Genomic DNA, 19,708 nt, shown 5'->3' with positions numbered 1-19,708 from the left:
TCTCCGGTGCTATTTATAAGCTTTAGATAAGTCTTGGACTCAAACCTAGTTCAATAAGTTATGGTTTTGTTTGCAATCAGCACTGTCAACCTTAATCTGGACTTATCACTAACACAAGATGCTCGCATAATTGATGGCAGCGAGTCTTCAAGTATCAATATTAATCAGCTTCCTTGTCTGTAAGCAGCAGAGTGCCCGAGGCCTGTGGAGCCTCTTTCACAGCTTACTAAGCAACATTTCTTCCCAGACACCCTGAGTAAAAATGTCACTCATGAGCGGACTCTGTGTTTTGTCCTTGACAGAAGCAGAGCCTGATTAACCTGAAGGAGCGGAGTCGCAGTCGGCAGTCCAACACGCCGTCCGAAGCAGGCAGCAGCAAGTCAGAGTTCTACGCCGTCAACAGTCAGCAGAGCCCGGTCCAGCTGCAGGAGATCGCCACGGGCACAAAGAGCATCTCCGTCATTGCGGCAAAGCGTCGGAACCGAGCCAACGTGGCAGACCCAGCGTTGGCACCCACGGGAGAGGAAACCGAGGCGGCTCCGGCTCCCGACGCCAGGAAGAACGCGTTAAACGTGGAGGTGAAGCCTGTGGCGAACCTGGCGGCCAACGCGGGGGTGATGGCCTTCCGGAGAAAGCGAGAGTTCGGCAGCCCCCCTCCCCCCTCCCCGCGTGAGCCTTGCGCCAAGATGAAAGGTGTGAAAAAGGCGGGACAGAGGGAAGATTCCACCGAAAGAATCGTGACGAAGAAACAGCCCAGGTCATTGGAAGGAAACTCTCAGGGGGTAAGATCTACTGGATATCCAAAATAGTGAATTAAAGCTTCAGCATCATTGTCCTGAATGTGGTGATGATGGGGGAATTTAAATCCCTCATCAAAATGCAAATATATTGGCCGGGATTCTCTCAAAATAATTCAAAGTGTCGAATTCACGCAAAAACTGGAGTAGATCCCAATTTTTTTTGAGTGGGATTTTCGAAATGAGTCTCCCACACTCTGAACACTGCAGAGTGTCTCAGCGTGAATCACATTGAAAACCAGTGGGTGGGCCTATTCCTGCCGGCAGCGTCGTGCTGAGGGAGCCACTGCGCAGGCGCTGATCTGTCAGCACGGAGACCCGCATTGCGGGCCTCCTGATTTCTGGCCAGCTCGATCGCACCACTGGCCCTCCACCCTCCCCATCCCCACAGTCTGATCGCTGGCCCCCCGTGCATGCCCACACTCAGCCTCGAACCTCCCCCAGCCCTGATCTCCCATCCCGTTTGCTCCGATTTCCTGTCCCCCCCCCCCCCCCCCCCCCCCAAACAATCCTGGCCGCCTCCTCACACCGGCAACCCCGAAAACCTCTCTGAACACTGACCCTCCCACTTCAGCCCCAACTCGCCCCCCACTGCCCTGCCCAGTAGCCTGCCCCCCCTCCCCCACCTTGATGAGTAGCCCCATTGCTGGCCGGCCTCCCTCCCTTTGTCACTCAGCCCAAGTGCAGAGGGGCAGTGGGATCTGCCGTCCCCCACACATCACCCCTCCGGAGGTTCTGCCTCTTGGCCCTGCCCCGTGGGGAGGGAGGGGGATAGGTTGGTAGAGAGGCTAGCGGGGCCGGACACTTCAGTCCCAGGCCCTCGAATCACATTTAAATTATATTGAGATTCTCATTATCATAAATATGCGGCTTTGCGCCAATTTCCGACACCGGAAATCCGGCACTGGGCGACACGCTCGTTGCTGGACGCCCAGCGTGGATCCCACAGATGGAGCCTAAACCTCCCGACTCGCTGCGCTAAGCGATCAGCGCAGTGGGATGGGAGAATCGTCCCCAATATTCCGTTTCATACAATCGCCACAGTGCAGAAGGAGGCCATTTGGCCCATCGAGCCTCCACGGGCTGTCCAGCAACAACCCCACCCAGGCCCAATCACCCCTGGCTAATCTCCTAACCTACACATCTCGGGACACGAAGGGACGATTTAGCATGGCCAATCCACTTTAATATAACTTAGCATTTTATCAAAGCACGTCCATCAAAGCAGCACGGTAGCACAGTGGTTAGCACCGCTGCTTCACAGCTCCAGGGACCTGGGTTCGATTCCCGGCTCGGGTCACTGTCTGTGTGGAGTTCGCACGTTCTCCTCGTGTCTGCGTGGGTTTCCTCCGGGCGCTCCGGTTTCCTCCCACAGTCCAAAGATGTGCGGGTTAGGTTGATTGGCCGTGCGAAAATTGCCCCTTAGCGTCCTGAGATGCGTAGATTGGAGGGATTAGTGGGTAAATATGTAGGGCCTGGGTGGGTCGATGCTGACTTGGTGAGCCGAATGTTCTCTTTCTGTGCTGTAGGGTTTCTATGATTTCTATCATCAATATGATACAATAAATCACATTTTAGCCAGGCAATTATTTGATGTGGGTAAGGGCGAGAGACTAATCAGAAACAGCATTGAGTGAATGGATCAGACGTTGCTTTCTTTCGGATGGTAGTGGTTGAGGAGGGAACGTTTGCCAGGAGAACTGACGTAAAAAATGTCGTTGACTTATACAATTAATAGACTTGAGGGAAGACTTGTGGTCCCAATATTTATGGAGAATAAATCAGAGCCTAACAATGAAAGGCTTGATAGGTTTGTAGCCTGGTGTATGACAGACAGATAGAGGCTGGTTATCTTCGATTGCTGGAGGATGCTGCAGATCAATGCCAACAGAGTGGGTTCAATACCTATACCAGCTGAGGTAGTTTTTGATGCCTGTACCTCCTTGCCTTCCCCCTTAGTGATATCATGGCATAAGCCATGATGAGTAACCCTCACTCGATGAGGACGTTACATGGGGAGACAGTCAGATAGGTGATGGAAGGGATGTGATTTGCGATCACACGGAAAGGCTGGTGTTTCATTAGAAAATCCCAGTGTTCCGACGACCACAAAGGACAGACGGGATCATTAAGGAGGCACAATGCACCGGAGGTATTCTCCTCCTGGTCTTTGTGGAGTAGGAACTCCCTCATTGAGGGATCCGACTGGGCATCCAGACTCAAGTGTGTCTCCCAACACCGGATTCCTGGCACCATCAGCTCCGTGCCAGAAATCAGACAATTCTCTGGGCCTGCTAGAGTCTCTGCTCCACCCACCATGGCAATGCCAGCCTGGACCCTGGCAGTGCTCCCTTCTTGAGCAAGTGGAGGCTCGCCCAATGGGAAGTGAGCAGCAGAAGGTTAAAACGCTGTTGCCAAACTATCATTATAGGCCCCCGAGATACTGACTTGTTCGCTATAAGCCACGGGGTGTTTTGGTTTCCAATAAAGGGTTTCTGGTGATCAGAAACTGACTTTGGCTGGATTATTACGCCCAGTATGTCTTCATGTCTCACTGACCTGATTGAATTCTTTGATTGAATTGATCAAGTTTGTAGATTGAGGCAATGTACTTCAATGCCCCTGAAAACCTTCAATAAGGTGGCACGGTGGCACAGTGGTTAGCATTGCTGCCTTGCAGCTCCAGGGACCTGGGTTCGATTCCCAGCTTGGGTCACTGTGTGGAGTTTGCATGTTCTCCATGTGTCTGCGTGGGTTTCCTCCAGGTGCTCCGGTTTCCTCCCACACTCCAAAAATGTGCAGATTAGGCGGATTGGCCGTGCTAAATTCTCCCTCAATGTCCCACGGTGTGTAGGTTAGGGAGATTAGCGGGATAAAAACATGGGATTATGGGGATAGGGCCTGGGTGGGATGCTCTGTCAGAGAGTCGATGCAAACTGGATGGGCTAACTGACCTCCAACTGCAGTGTAGGGATTCTGTGATGAAGGTGCGGCTTGGGTGATTGTTAGGAAAGATTCCCTCATGGGATTGCTGGATCTATGTGATGCAAGATAGGGAATTGGTTATAATCCTGCAGATCCTGGACCTTAATAAATGGGAGTGGGACCCCGTGGGGCCATGTCACAAGTGATGGCTCCCAGGTCCCTATGCTGGGACTGTGGACCATCAGTAATATGAGAAAGTGGAAGCTTTCACAGTTTTACAGACGGGAAAGAAACTATGCCCAGGAGTTTGGAATTTGGAACAATTAAATAGGTTAATTTACCTATTTTAGGGGAATGGCCTCTGTTTGGCAGATGCCTTCTATGAAAATGTTTGTGTTAAAAATTGACGCTAGAAAAATTCCAGGCCAAACTACAGCAGGAACTTGGGGTCATAAACTATTCATGAAGTATGATCAGGCCATTGGGAAAGCAAATAGCGTTTCAGATGGTGTTACAACAGCGGAATGTAAAGCTACAAATTCTACATTAAACCAGGCTTTGGGTTACGGGTGCAATCGAAGAGCATGTCCAGCTTTGATCTCTGTGCATGGCAGAGTGCAGTGTAAAGTGCAGAGGAGATGATGAAAATGAAAAATCACCAGCTTTAAGCTGGCAGTAATGGGGGCGGTATGGTCACACTGCTGCCTGTCAGCACCAGGGGGCCCGGGTTCGATTCCCAGCTTGGGTCACTGTGTGTGTGTGTGTGTGTGTGTGTGTGTGTGTGTGTGTGTGTGTGTGTGTGTGTGGAGTCTGCATGCTCTCCCCGTGTCTGCGTGGGTTTTCCCTGCAGTCCGAAAGACACGCTGGTTAAGTGCATTGGCCATGCTAAATTCTCCCTCAGTGTACCCGAACGGGTGCCGGAGTGTGGCGACTAGGGATTTTCACAGCAACTTCATTGCAGTGTTAATCTAAACCTACTTGTGACTAATAATTTTCTTCTTAAATTACTAATTTTAAGGAGGCACAATGCACTGGAGATACATTTGTTGTTGAAACGAAGGCCCATAGAGGAAAGCCAAATGGGTTTGTCAAAATGAAGAACTGATTAAATTCAGTTCGGAACAAAAATCTTGAGGCAGACACGCTAGGATCATTTAAGACTTATCTAGAAGAGACTGGGAATAGAGGGATACAAACGGATGGTCTAGTTCGGAACACATGATCGGTGCAGGCTTGGAGGGCCGAAGGGCCTGTTCCTGTGTGTATTGTTCTTTGTTCTTCAAAGACTGATGTGAAGGAAGGGGAGAAAGTGCTGAAAGGACTCAGCTGTCAACACCTTGCCAGAATTGATCTTTGTCAGTCAGAGAAGCCGATTGGAGTGGACAGGGACAGAAGAACTAAGGGGCGTATATTTAAAACATATAGATGATAAATGAGTTAGCTATTAAGATATATCGCCCTTTTCTCAGGAAATCTTTGCCCGTTACATCAGATCACTGAAGTGTATAGTAAGGATCGGTTGCCTGCAGCCCAGATAATTTGCCTTAACGGCCAAGGAAAGAAACTTCTTCGTCTTTTCCCCCTCCAGCCTTTGTTTTTCTCCTGCGGTTTTCTCACCTCTCCTATGAGGTGATTGTGTGACTGAGCAGTTAAACTTGACGGTGCCAGCATCGTTTTGGAGCAGGTTGGACTTGATGGACTAGATTTTTCTCTGGCTTTAATCTTGCATCTGCTTGTGTGAGTAACTCCTTCTCTTCCTTGAATTACCATGTGAAATTTAACATCCAGCTCCAAAGATAGCTGGCACCTCCATTTAGTTTTATTCATTCATGGGATGTGGACATCACTGGCTGGGCCAGCATTCATTGTCCATTCCTAATTGCCCATGAACTGAGTGGCTCTCTAAGCCAATTTCAGAGATCATTTGAGAGTCAACCACATTGCTGTGGCTCTGGAGTCACATGTAGGCCAGACCAGGTAAGGACAGCAGACTTCCTTGCCTAAACGGCATTAGTGAACCTGATGTGTTTTTACGATAATCAACAATGGGTTCGTGGTCATCAGTAGATTCTTAATTCTAGATTTTTACTGAATTCAAATTTCATCACCTGCCGTGGCAGGATTTGACCCCAGATCTTCCCCTGGATTACTGACAAAACGCTTCACCACCACCTCCCCTTTTTTTTAAGGATAACACACCACCATTCCTTTGGATACTGTGTCTGTGGTTGAGACTTGAAACCGGTAACCTGTTGGTTACGAGGCAAGAGGGTTAGCAGCTGGAACGAATTCAGGGGCAACTCTAATGATAATCGGTATCAACTTTGAGAAACCCCTTTCCCTAAATCCAGTGAAATCCTGAATTCCCCTGCTTTCGTTGTGTGGAATCTGCGGATCACAGACTACAAGTACAGTGTGTCAGCAGTGTTCGGAGCCTGGATCCTTCTGTAAAGCTTGATACATGAATTTTTATTACGATGAGGGGAGTGAAATAATTCGCTAACTTATTGGGCAAGGTTCATTGACACAATGGCGTGTCGACTAGCTATCGGTTTTGCACACTTGTCTTTTCCCGCACCCCATGTGGTCCGAGTGACCCTTGACCTGATCCCACCCGAATTGGTAGACCTGAACCACCTGACCTGAAATCCAGCACTGACACCACCCTGATGTTGCTGGTTTTGAAACGCTGTACCTGTATTGTATAAAAGCAAATGAATTATATGATTTAGAAGATCTACATGCCAACATGCAATGGATAAGCTCAGGATGATCTTTACTGATGATTTAGTTTGCTGGCAGACTCAGGAGTAAAACAGGACAAGGGTGTATGCTTTGCTGACCCATTCTGTGTGACATCCGGTTGATAGGACCCAAGTGGGAGGGGAAACCAAGAGTCCTTCCTTATTGAGAGAGTTTATTGATCTGGCCAGTCTCATAGCTCTCCCCCCACACAACCCAGTGTCCCAGCTATCTCCGATTGAAATGTGCTAAAATACCATTCACCTGTATCTCTTAACCTTAACAATGTAAATAACAAACCTCAACAATACGACTTGACAAGACATTGACAACACCTGGTATTTTGTCCCATTTAAGTCAGTGGAACTGAATACTTGGCGCAAGGCATGTAATAGACTATCTCCTGTCTTCATCAAATCCCTGCACTGCAGAAAGAGGCCATTTGGCTTATTGAGTCTGTGCTGGCTCTCTGACAGTGCTTCCTACCCAGGCCCCATCCCTGTAATTCCCCCAACCAATACGTCTGGGTACACCAAGGGACAATTTAGCACGGCCAATCAACCTAACCTGCACATCTTTCAGACTGTGGGAGGAAACCGGAGCACCCAGAGGAAACCCACGCAGACACGGGGAGAATGTACAAACTCCACGCAGACAGTGACCTGAGGAAGGAATTGAACCTGGGTCCCTGGCGCTGTGAGGCAGCAGTGCTAACCACTGTGTACACGAAGAGCAGTATACATTACAACTCTCACCATGTCCAACTTCCTCCCCGTGATCCTTGTTCTCATTGCTCTAGAGGTTTGAGAGACTAAGGAGAATGGCAGCACAGCAACGTGGGGAAATGGCACTGAAGGTGAAGATCAGCAATGATCCAGTTGAATATCAAAGTAGACTTGAGGGGCCGAATGGCCTCCTCCTCCTCCTATGTTCCTAATTCATATCTTTCTGGTTGTTTTAATCATTTGATTATAATCTGTCTCTTCTTCCACAGCTTCCTAAGCTCAGACCAAACCCCTCACGGCCTCATAATCTCAAGAGTGTTTCCGACCACAGGCTCTCTGTTGCTCCCCGCCTCTTCCAGAATTCCAACGTCAATCTGCAGCCGAAGGTCATGCCAGCGTCAATCGCCAACTTGCCAAGTGCTAATGTGCCACCCGCGACCAAGATCAAGTTCCCACTCAGCTATCATTCAGGTGATCCTTATTCTCATTCATTCTACCTCCAGTTTCAGATGGACAGTACAGTTTGCCATTCCTTTACACAATCGCACTCAGTTTAACAGTTCAGGAAGCCAACAGACTCGCAATAAGATCACACAATTATAAAACATGGAGTTGCAAAAATGACTTTCTGACAATCATTCTAAATGCTGCTTAAAAATGCTTAAATGTTAAAATATGCTGACAAGTTAAAAGACTTTGTGGAAATTAAATTGTAATCCCAGCTATGGCCAAATATTTAATTCACTTTCTTCTATAAGATTAAGGATGTTCACTTCATACGAAGCAATAAAAATAGTGAAACTATAGTTAAAAGCAGTTAAAAAACTGCAGATGCTGATCTGGAGAAATTAAGTTACAAGAATTATGGAAATTAAGTTCTGACAAATAATTCTGTTCAGTAATGGAAAATGATTATTAGCCAACAAGGCCTTTAGTGAGGCCGGCGCTTACATATTCAGGATAGGAGGAGGAGAGGCCATTTGGCTCCTTGAGCATGCTCTGCCATTCAACCAGATCATTGCTGATCTTCACCTTCAGTGGCACTTCCCACACTGCTGTGCTGCCATACACATTGATCTCTTGAACATCTAGAATTAAGGAAAAACTCTAGAGCAATGAGAATGAGGACCATTGGAATCAAGTGACTCATCTAAATCTTGTGTTAGTTCCATAAACACTGTTCCCAGTCTTGGCCACAGGATGAAAATAAAACCCTTTCAATAACAAAATTCCAAAGAGTTAGATATGGTGAACTATAACTGTTTCATTTTGAGTATGAATCAACAGAACACCCTGCAATGCTTTGCACTGTATTTGTGTACTCACTCGTGCACAAGTAATTAGAAGTTGGAAGTTTGAGCACTCATAGTGCCTAGTGTTGTGTATTCAACAGGTTCACAGAGAGATAACCAGTGAGAAGGCAACCTGGTCCCAGATTTTATCTCTAATATGGGCTAATTTAGCTAAAGCCTAGTATCCTTGGATTGAGATGGTTAGAGTTGCTGTTCCTGATATCTCTCAGGATATTCCTGCCAACAACGTGCGTGTGTTTATGTTCATTAAGAACGGAATCTAGCTCAGCAGAGATCTGGTTTACAGGTGACCCATCTGGGGCGGCACAGTGACACAGTGGTTAGCACTGCTGCCTCACTGCGTCAGGGACCCAGGTTCAATTCTGGCCTTGGGTCACTCTCTGTGTGGAGTTTGCACTTCCTTCTCATGTTGGCGCGGGTTTCCTCCAGGTGTTCGGATTCATCCCACTGTCCAAAGATGTGCGGGTTAGATGGATTGGCTACGTCAGGGAGATTAGTAGGGTAAATGTGTGGGGTTACGGGAATAGAGCCTGGTGGGGTTGTGGCCGGTACAGACTCGATGGGCTGAATGGCTTCCTTCTGTACTGTAGGAATTCTATGGTCTACTGATAGTCACTGCCTTGAACAAGATGTTGGATGCTGCCTGTGGAACTGTACCACAACAAGCCAGGGAGAAAAATACTTCAAATTAGTTGTGAATAGTCCTCTGCTGCTCATTCCCCAGCCCCGACGTTGTGTCAAGGCAGTATCGTGGTTTCATCAGTGGACTAATAATCCAGAGAGCGAGGGCAGTGCTCAGGGTATTTGGGTTCGAATCCCACCACAACATATAGTGAAATTTGAATTCAATCAAAAAAATCTGGACTTAAAATTCTAATGATGATCACGTTTGCCATTAAAAAGCCAGCTGAGAAGGAAATCTGCCATCCTTACCTGGTCTGACCTATGTGTGACTCCAGAAATTCCCCCATCCACTACTTCAGTCACCACTTCTCTGGGGAGGCAATGGCACTGTCACAGGACTCATCATCTAGAGACCCAGGGTAATGTTCTGGTTCAAATCCCACCACAGCAGATGGTGAAACTTTTGAATTCAAGAAAAAAAAATCGAATGAAAGGTCTAATGATGACCATGAAACCATGGTCAAAACCCATCCGGTTCACTAATGTCCTTTAGGAAAGGAAATCTACCATCCTCACCTGATCTGGCCTACATGTGACCCCAGACCCACAGCAGCGTGGCTGACTTTTAACTGCCCTTTCAAATAGCCGAGCAAGCCATTCATCAGAAGGGCAATTAGGAATGGGCAATAAATGCATGCCTCATTCTTAACCATGAGAGCAGAGTATTTTTGGAAATGAAAGGCATGTCCTCTCAACCACAGGTGAGGACCTGACTTTGCCACCCTCTGAGTTGCAGGCATATTCCCCAGAGGAAGCCTGAAGGAATCTAAAGCAGAGGGACTGACTCTCTCCACAGTGGTTTAAATAAAGAACACACAAATGTTAATATGGATACATTTCTCATGTGTAAGGTTGCAGTCAATCTACCAATGATTTTTGCTACTTCACAGGTGAGAGCCAGTTACAGAAGATAGAAGTGGGTAATACCACACCAAGTACCATTCACCAGAGAAACGCAATGGGGAACAAGGGGCTGATCTTGCACAAGCAAGTTAGAGGTCAGATATTCACGTTTTGACAATGAGAGGTGTAGAATATGCAAAGCACAGAATAATTGTCTCTCATTGACTTGTGGTTTATATTCTATTTTTAAGTACTCACTATCTATTAGATTCTAATGTGTAACAAGCCCAACAAGGGAAGAGGCAGTTCTGCATTTAGTTTTAGGAGTTGAAGCTGGACAGGTGCAACTGTTATTGATGGGGGAACATTATGGTGGTAGCGATCCTGTTTCAGTTCAATTTTAGCCTAGTTATGTAAAAGGAACAGAAGTCGATCACTTCTGAGACCCAGGGTAATATTCTGGTTCAAATCCCAGCATAGCAGATGGTAAAATTTTTGAATTCAAGAGAAAAAACAAACGAAAGGCTGAAAGATGACCATGAAACCATGGTCAAAACCCATCTGGTTCACTAATGTCCTTTAGGGAAGGAAATCTACCGTCCTTACCTGATCTGCCAATTTAAATGTTTTAAATTGGGGAAACATAGGATTTAGGAGCAGAAGTTGGCAAATTCAGCGCTTTAAACCTACTCTGCCATTCAGTCAGATAAAGGCTGATCTCATCCTGGTCTCAAATCCATCTACACATCTGTTTCCCATATCCCCTTATCCTTTTTTTAAATCAGAAATATATCCATCTCCTTCTTGAAACCATTCAACAACTTAGACTCCACCGTGCTGAGGGACAGTGAGTTCCACAAATTCTCTGTGAGAAGTAGTTCCTACGCATCTCAGTTTTAAATCTACCTCCTTTCAACCCTATACCTGTGACCTCTCGTTCCAGATTGCCCCATAAGGGGAAACATTTGGTCCACATTTACTTGCTCAATCCCTTTTAGTATTTTGTATACCTCTACCTGATCCCCTCTCATTCCTCTAAACTCCAGCGAGTATGAGCCCAAACTGTTTAATTTCTCCTCACGCATCAACCCTTTCATCCCCGGAATCAGTCTGGTGAACCTCCTCCAAACTACCTCCAAATGCCATCACATCCTTCCTCAAATGAGGAAGCCAAAACTGGACACAGTACTCCAGACGTGGCCTCACCAACACCCTATACAAGGGAAAGGGAAAAGTGGTTTGACGAAGGAAGGCTTGAAACAATGGCTGGAATTTTCTTCTGTTCTCCTGGTTCTGTCAGCAGCACCACTCCTGCGGCATGGGGTGGATTCAATGGGAAATTCCATTGACAGCAGTAGGGTCAGAAGATCCCATTGCTTGCAAACGGCGTGCCACCTCCCAGCAAGAGTAAAACGGGGAGGCCAGAAAATGCACCACCCCCCACCATGACTTGAAAGTTCATCAGCAACAGAGCAGAGGAGATAGATAGGGTTCAGAACCAAATTATTCTCAAACAATAAGTGTGGGACTCCAGATCAGCTTAGACGCTGAGGAATAAACAAACAAGGTTTAAAAAAAAGACTTTATTTCAGGTACAGAAAGCTCAATACTGCAGAAAGCCTACAGTGCATAGAAAGTACAAGGGTGACATTAAAAAAAATTAAGAAACGTAATAGAATCCAGGAATAAATATTGACAAAAGTAAAATTGTGCAGTGCCCAAAAATCTGATATAAATACATAAAAGGCCAAAGGATAACTAAGGACAGAGAATGGTCAATTCAGGACCAATAGTCACTTGGATGTGGAGATAGTAGAGGTGGGTATGGTTTTGAATGAATACTTTTGCCTGTCTTTACAAAAGAGGAGGAGGATACAGACAGGTAAGATGGGTATAGAGGGATATGGGCCAAATGTGGGCAACTGGGACTAGCTTAGTGGTAAAAAACTGGGCAGCATGGACAAGTTGGGCCGAGGGGCCTGTTTCCTGATGTAAACTGCTATGACTCTATGTTTTCTGCATTGATTTTTGCAAGGTCTGATATGGCAGACTGTCAGAAAGGTAAGGTGCCATGGAATCCAAGGAGATGTGTCAAGTTGGATACAAAAATGGCTCTGAGGCAGGTAGAGTAATGGTCAATGGATGTTTTTATGACTGGAAAGCTACTTCCACCGTTGTTCTGCAGAGACCATTACTAGTTCCTTTGCTTTTCATGGTGTATATATATCAACAACTTAGACTTTGCAACATCGTGATTAAGAAATTGCAGGTAATACAAAAACTGATTATGTGTTGGCAGTGAAAAGGAAAGCTGTAGAATGCGGGAAAGATATCGATGGCCTGGTTATGTGGGCAGAAAGATGGCACACAGAGTTCAGTCTGAAGAAGCTTGAGTTAATTTGAGATGCAAAGGAATACAAAATAAATAGATACTGGGAAGTGTAGAGGGACAGAGGAACCCGGGCGAGCACGTCCATAGATCCCTGAGGCGAACAGAACAGGTAGAAAAGGTGAGCAAGAAGGCATGTGGAATATGTTGCTTTATTAGCCGAGGTTTAGAATATAAGAGCAATGGGGTTCTGTGTAAAGCTGGAGTACTACATGTCATGAGGACACAGAGGAGGTTTACAGAGATATTGTCAGATATGGAGAATTTCAATTATTAGAGAAGTTATTTAGGCTTGGGTTGTTTTCAGGAACAGGGAAGACTGAGGGAAGATTTAACTGAGGTATATAAAGTGATTGGATAGGGCAAATAGGATCAACCGATTTCTCTTTAGCACAGAGGTCAATAGTGTGGGGACACAGGTTTGAAGTTAGAACACGAGAAATAGGAGCAGGATGGAGGCCATTCAGTCCATCGGGCCTTCTCCACCATTCAATACGATCATGGCTAATCTTGGACTTCAACTCCGTCTTCCCACCCATTCCTCATATCCCTTAATTCCCTGAGAGACCAAACACTGAGGGAAATGGAGACTGGGCAGGAAAGTAGGGTAGAAGCTGCAGTCATTGGAAGGAGCGTTAGAGGGGAGGGGTAAGGTGAGGAGAAATGTTTTGGCCCTGATGCTACTGGGAGTCTGGAGCTCAAGAAAGACCATAGAGGTAGAAACGTTCGCTGTATTTAAAATCAACTTATATTTGCAGTTGAAGCTCTATCTCCTATAAAGTTATGGTCCAAGGGAAGGGAAGGAGGATTTAGTGCAATCGTTCCTTTCATCCCCATTTCAACTCCATTCGGGAGGGCCCACCGGACGCTAATGACAAACAGACACTTAACAGGCCTTCCCTGGGAGATGGGAATCATGCCCCTCCATCCGCAAGAGCTGTCAGAGGCCAGCAGCTCTCTATTGCCCATCAGTAACAGCACAGGTGTAGGTGGATGCATCCATTAGATCGAAAAGAGATGCAGGCCACAGGCGAGCAGGGACAGGAAGGGGGTCATGTGGTGGGGATCACTGGCTGGAGGGATGGAGGGGTGAGAAGAGAGGACAAGGGGCAAGGTCTCTCAGCCAATTGGATGTACCGAATCTCAGGAAACCTGGCAGCGAAAGGGAGGCAAGGGCTGTTGTGTGGAGGTGAGTACCTTTCCAGCAAGGCCTGTGGACCAGGAGGAGTGGGCGGGCTTCCTGGAGTGCAACCCAAGCTAACCCAGCTCTTCCTCAGGGTTGGAATTACCCGCCCTTTTAAAGTTTATTTATTAGTATCACGATAGGCTGACTTTAACACTGCAGTGAAATTACTGTGAAAATCCCCTGGACACCACTCTCCGGCACCTGTTCGGCTACACTGAGGGAGAATTTAGCATGGCCAATGCACCGAACCAGCACGTCTTTTGGAAGGAAACTGCAGCACCCGGAGGAAACCCACGCAGACACGGGGAGAATGTGCAGACTCCACGCAGACAGTGACCCAAGCCGGGAATCAAACCTGGGTCCCTGGCACTCTGAGGCAGCAGCGCCAACCACTGTGCCACAGTATAACCCTCTCAGCTCCCCCCGCCACCCCTCCCCCTCGAGTTGTAGGTACATTCTACACAGCCTCCTTCAGACTCCATCTTTTTATATCTCCTGACTTGTATATTTTGTCTTCCCTGGATGCCCCTATGCCTTGTTGAAGTCCGAGTCCAGTGAAGACAAGATTTCAATGTTATGACCATAACTTTATTCGTCTAGGTAACTGAAATAATCCAGTGTGGTTGAGATAAGATGACCTTCAGCAGAACCAACTTGTGGAATTACATTAAGTGTGCAGCACAGAAACTGGCCAAGTTGCCGAATGGGTCAATGCAGCTGCCTGTACTCCTCACTAACCTCCTCCTCCCGTGCTTCAACTCACCCTGGGCGGCACGATGGCACAGTGGTTAGTACTGCCGCCTCACAGCGCCAGGGACCCGGGTTCGATTCCCAGTTTGGGTCACTGTCTGTGAGGGGAGTGCACGTTCTCCCCGTGTCTGGGTGGGTTTCCTCCAGGTTCTCCGGTCCATGATGGTTTCCCCCCCTCCCTTCCCACTCCGCACTAGATTTCGACCCAATACCCTCCCAGACTATCACTCCCAGTCTCCCCGAGTGCTCCTGAGCTGCAGCTCCTGCCAAATGGATCCAGGCCCGTTAATCAGGCTGGGCAACGAGCTTGAGAGGGTCTCAGCGCTTGGTCAAAATCCAGGGATTGTGAGCCCTGAGGGCGAAAGGGTCTTTGCTGAAAGACGGTTTCAAATGTTAACTCAGCGAGGGGGTGATCTTCCTCTTTTCAACTCCCGTTCCGGAAGGCAGATGGGAATAAATGAATCCTTTGATGCTGTGTTGGAATTGTTTTGATTGCTGTCAGTCACTCTGCCAAAGGACACAAGCACACAATATAAAATTGGCCACCCTTTGGTCCAAACTGTACAGTTACGCTCGAGAGAAATAGAAAAGCTGATAATGTGGGAAATGAATGTGCACTTGGGTATTGCTGTGAAATCCATGGATTTGCTTCAAGCCAGCAGTGATATATTGTCAGGGTGGCAGTCTGAACATCCCTGTAAAATTTAAATACCCCTCCTGAGTTTTAGGTACATTCTACACAGCTTCCTTCAGATCCCTCTTTTTATATCTCCTGATTTGTATATTTTGTCTTCCCTGGATGCCCCAATGCCTTGTTGAAGTCCTAGTCCAGAGAAGACAGGATATCAATGTTGTGATCATAACTTTATTTGTCTAGGTAACTGAAATAATCCAATGTGGTCGAGATAAGATGACCTGTACTCCTCACTAACCTCCTCCCACTGTGCTTCAACTCACCCTGGGCGGCATGGTGGCACAGTGGTTAGTACTGCCACCTCACAGTGCCAGGGACACGGGTTCGATTCCCAGCTTGGGTCACTGTCTGTGAGGGGTTTGCACATTCTCCCCGTGTGTGGGTGGGTTTCCTCCGGGTGATCCAGTTTCCTGCAACAGTCAAAAGATGTGCAGGTTAGCTGGATTGGCCATGCTAAATTGCCCCTCAGCGCCAGGGAGACTAGCTAGGGTAAATGCATGGGATTATGGGGATAGGGCCTAGGTGGGATTGTGGTCAGTGCAGACTTGATGGGCTGAACCGTGTAGAATTCTATGATTTCCTCATTCCTATCCTCTAGTTCTTTTCTCCTGTGTACTTTATCATACTTTGCATCCATGATGTTTTCCTCACTTTATACTCTGTGGTAGCAAGTTCCACATTCCAACCATTCTCCTGAATTCCTGTTCGGGTACACTGAGGGAGAATTTAGCATGACAAGCGCACCTAACCAGCACATCTTTCAGACATGGGAGGAAACCGGAGCACTCAGAGGAAACCCACACAGACACAGGGAGAATGTGCAGACTCCGCACAGACAGTTCAGGAAGCGAACCCAGGTCCCTGGCCCTGTGAGGCAGCAATGCTAACCACTGCGCCACCATACCACCCGTGTATATATGTGTAGCTAAGTATTTAGCTGGCATACCAAGGAAAATTCATTGTATTCCCCATTTTAAGACAGGTCTGGTTATTACAGCCCTGACTCATTAATTAGCTTGAATTGAATTTGAATTTAGCCTTCTTTATGTGCCACATCTATAGGGGTTTGTCAGCATTTGCTCAGAAAGATTCTGCTAACCTATATGCATTCAAACTACTTCCTTTCAAAATAAAAAGTATTGCCGTTTCCTTCCTATAGTTAATGAGATTTTCAGGGAATACGGACACAGAATAACCTATGTAGCAGCTAAATGACAACTGACATCCATGAATCTTTTCTGACGTCAAAAAGTTAGATTAATGTTTAGGTTACAACAGATTTAAAGCTGAAATATTGGCCAGATTAAATATAAAGCAAAGGAACTGGAGCAGAAAATGAAAGACCGCAAAATGGCTGGAGTGTTATTGATGAGTCTTGGTTACTGTACTCATTTTTATTACCTGACTTCCAGTCGGCTTTGGATCAATATAGCAGAGGTTAACTGGAGGTTAAATGGAAATAAATTATTCAGCCTCGGTGACTGCTAAGTGCCACAACTTCCGAAATAAAAGCAAAATTCATGACTTGATTGTTTTAGCTCTGCGCGCTCTGATTCGATTTGTTTGTTTTAATCGTGACTCGCCTGCTCTGAATACCCGTCACGTGAGCGCTTGGAACGGTTTTGTTTTGCCATCGCTGAGCCGAGGTGACACAGCAGCCGCTGTGATGGAACGCTGGCTTTCCGGGCGGAATACAAAGCCTGCCACAAGTGAGTGTGCTTCTGCTGTGCTCAGATAGGGCCGGGAGCAGGGCCCTTTGTAATGGCACACTGCTTTGTGTGTGTGTGTGTGTGTGTGTAAAAGCTCAGCCCTTGGAGCTGCACCTCAGGCTGTCAATTCAACAGAACCAGCATCACTGTGAGAATGAGAACTGCACAGCCCATATCCCACATTCCACCTAATAATAACTTAGTTTAAAGTTTATTTATTAGTGTCACGAGTAGGCTTACATTAATACTGCAGTGAAGTTACTGTGAAAATCCCCTAGTTGCCACGCTCTGTTCGGGAGAACTTAGCACAGCCAGTGCACCCAACCAGCACGTCTTTCAGACTGTGGGAGGAAACCGGAGGAAACCCACGCAGACACGGGGAGAATGTGCAGACTTCGCACAGACAGGCGGGAATCGAACCTGGGTCCCTGGCACTGTGAGGCGGCAGTGCTAACCTGGAAGGGGTGGGGGGGTGGGTGAGGCATGCGCAACACAGAGGAATGAATAATCTGATTAGTTCTTTCAGGTTTATGCCTTAGGTACACCGACTGTGTATTGGTATTTCCTGAAAGTATTATGCTGTGCTTTGTTTTTCTTAGATTTTCATTCATAAATATATTTATTTAATGGCTGCTTAATGCCATTGATGACGTCAGATAAATTACTATTGTAAAAGCTTTATATTATTTATTAAAAGCTGCTATGGGTGGTGCAGCGGCACAGTGGTTAGCACTGCTGCCTCAAAGCGCCAGGGACCCAGGCTCAATTTCGACCTCGGGTGACTGTGGAGTTTTTACGTTCTCCCCATGTCTGCGTGGGTTTCCTCCAGGTGCTCTGGTTTCCTCCCACATTCCAAAGATGTGTAGGTTAGGGTGGATTGGCCATGATAAATTGCCCCTTAGCATCACAAGATGTAGATTAGGTGAATTAGCCATGGGAAACGCACAAGGTGATGGGGATAGGGTGGAGGGAGGACTTGGGTGGGATCCTCTTTTGTCGTGTTGGTGCACACCTGATGGGCTGAATGGCCTTTTATCAGCGCTGTAGTGATTATATGGTTCTATAAGTTGCCTACCTGTCCTCTTTCTTGGGGCTTAATGTATCACATGACGAATAACTTCCGAAATGGAAGGTGGCAAGAAGTGTAGATATGCAGAGGATTTCTCAGCCTTCTACCATCAGAGGAAAATGCTATTTTTAAAGCGTGGTGGATAAGTGCTGTTGGCAAAGGGCAACACAGACTTAATAAAAAGTACAACAGTTACTCCCCTCCTTGTGTTCAATGCATGTTCACCATCTGAAAGATTTTTAAGAAAGTATTAAAGGGAGATTCCACAAATCTGGCCTGTTGAACGTTTGATAAATCATTGAGTGTTAAATTTTAAGGATATAAAAAGGTTGAAATTCATCTTGAAGAGTGATGCAGATGGTAGAGCATCATATTCAGTTCCACTGAATTTAATAGAAACATAGAAGATAGCAGCAGGAGGAGGCCATTCGGTCCTTTGAGCCACGATCATGGCTGATTGTCCAACTCAATAGCCTAACCCTGCTTTCTCCATATAACCTTCGATCCCATTCACCCCGAGTGCTATATCCAGCCACCTCTTGAATGCATTCAATGTTTTGGCATCAACTACCTCCTGTGGTAATGAACTTGACAGGCTCACCACTCTTTGGGTGAAGAAATGTCTCTTCATCTGCGTCCTAAATGCCCCTCAGTTCAAGGGCAATTAGGGATGGGCAATAAATGCTGGCCCAGCCAGCAAAACCCACATACCAACACTTTTAATTGAACCAATTAAACTAAATTAAATGAACTGAGGGACGAAGCAAGAAGGGCAACCCTTGAAGGGAAAGACATCCACATCCCATGAATGAATAAAATAAAACTTGATTAGTCGGCCATCAAAGGCCAGTTTATAAAATCCTATGTGTAGTATTTTGTTTAAAAATAGCCTCATGTTTCGCACACTCAAAAACAAGCACATTTTTAAGGGCTATCTCTGAGGTATTCCAGCTTTTCCGAAGTGGGTTCTGTGGATTAAAGCATGCATATGAATGAGCTCCTTCTTCCCTTGTCACTGACACAGGTCCAGGCGACGCTGCCAACACACAGCAGCTCCGAGCACATGTTGGCAACTTCAAGAAGGGAAATAATATGGCTTTCAGGACCCAGAGGATGGCTGGCACGAACCCGCACATCCGAGCAGATGGCAAATACAAGAAATGACCACAAGACGGAAGCATTTGGACAGATTAATTGGCTGATCTGTGCGATAAGACAAAAGGATTATGAATAACCTGAGAAGAACATTGCTTTGTTCAAAGGGACATTACCTTCTCAAATTGTTGCCACTGTGCAACAATTCCTTTGCAAATGAATGATTATTTGATACAATTTTCCTTTCTCTTGTAAAAGAAAGCAGAGGTATGTAAGTAAAATAGTTATTGTGCTATACAATGCATAGTGCAAATGAAGCCAGGTCATATTACCGCTGCCAAGTAGCTGGCCAGGTTAAAAGAAAGCAGCTTCTGCACATGTGTGGATTGTACGAGGAGTGAATGTCACCTTTAAGCCTCATAAAGGTGCAATTCCTTTGGGAATTGTGGAACTTGGAGAAAGGAACTGAATTAAATTTATAACCCATTGAGTAAGGAAGGCCCCCGACAGCTTTCAGACTCTGCATTATTATACCATATGACTACCTACAAAATATTTTGTAAATTTCTTTATCACAGATGTAATAATTAAATATAGTAATTAAAAATCTGTATAAAACAATCATCAGCATTTTTGTTATACCTTCGAGCATTTCTTATTTGCATTGTGCCAGATGGTAATGGAGAGGGGTTAACGTATATTTCACCATAATTACTGGATATACTCTGGCGATTCTCTGAATTGTGTCCCCTTATACGTGACTGTGAAATCAAGATGTGACCAGCCC

At 46.2% G+C, this 19,708-nt stretch overlaps 1 protein-coding gene across 3 annotated transcripts in view; it reads left to right on the top strand.

Moving 5' to 3' along the window:
• The window catches only part of LOC145354813 (kinesin-like protein KIF19), a 159,338-nt gene extending 139,845 nt beyond the window's left edge, over positions 1–19,493 (top strand). Inside the window, exons 17-20 of one of the 3 annotated variants that reach the window (XM_080206312.1) lie at positions 309–782; positions 7,459–7,660; positions 10,077–10,184; positions 18,851–19,493. In XM_080206312.1, the coding sequence (XP_080062438.1) occupies positions 309–782; positions 7,459–7,660; positions 10,077–10,184; positions 18,851–18,990 (924 nt within the window). In that variant the 3' untranslated portion in view covers positions 18,991–19,493. Of the gene's footprint in view, positions 1–302; positions 783–7,458; positions 7,661–10,076; positions 10,185–18,850 lie in introns of all 3 variants that reach the window. The other 2 variants (XM_080206311.1, XM_080206313.1) reach the window with 2 other exon arrangements.
• Positions 19,494–19,708: the final 215 nt, after the last annotated feature.

The sequence above is a fragment of the Carcharhinus amblyrhynchos genome, chromosome 18 (genome assembly GCF_965287045.1).
Source record: "Carcharhinus amblyrhynchos chromosome 18, sCarAmb.v2.hapA, whole genome shotgun sequence".
NCBI classification, from domain to species: Eukaryota; Metazoa; Chordata; class Chondrichthyes; order Carcharhiniformes; family Carcharhinidae; genus Carcharhinus; species Carcharhinus amblyrhynchos.
The sequence above is the reverse complement of the archived record's forward strand: the minus strand, read 5'-3'. Positions and strand labels throughout refer to the sequence as shown.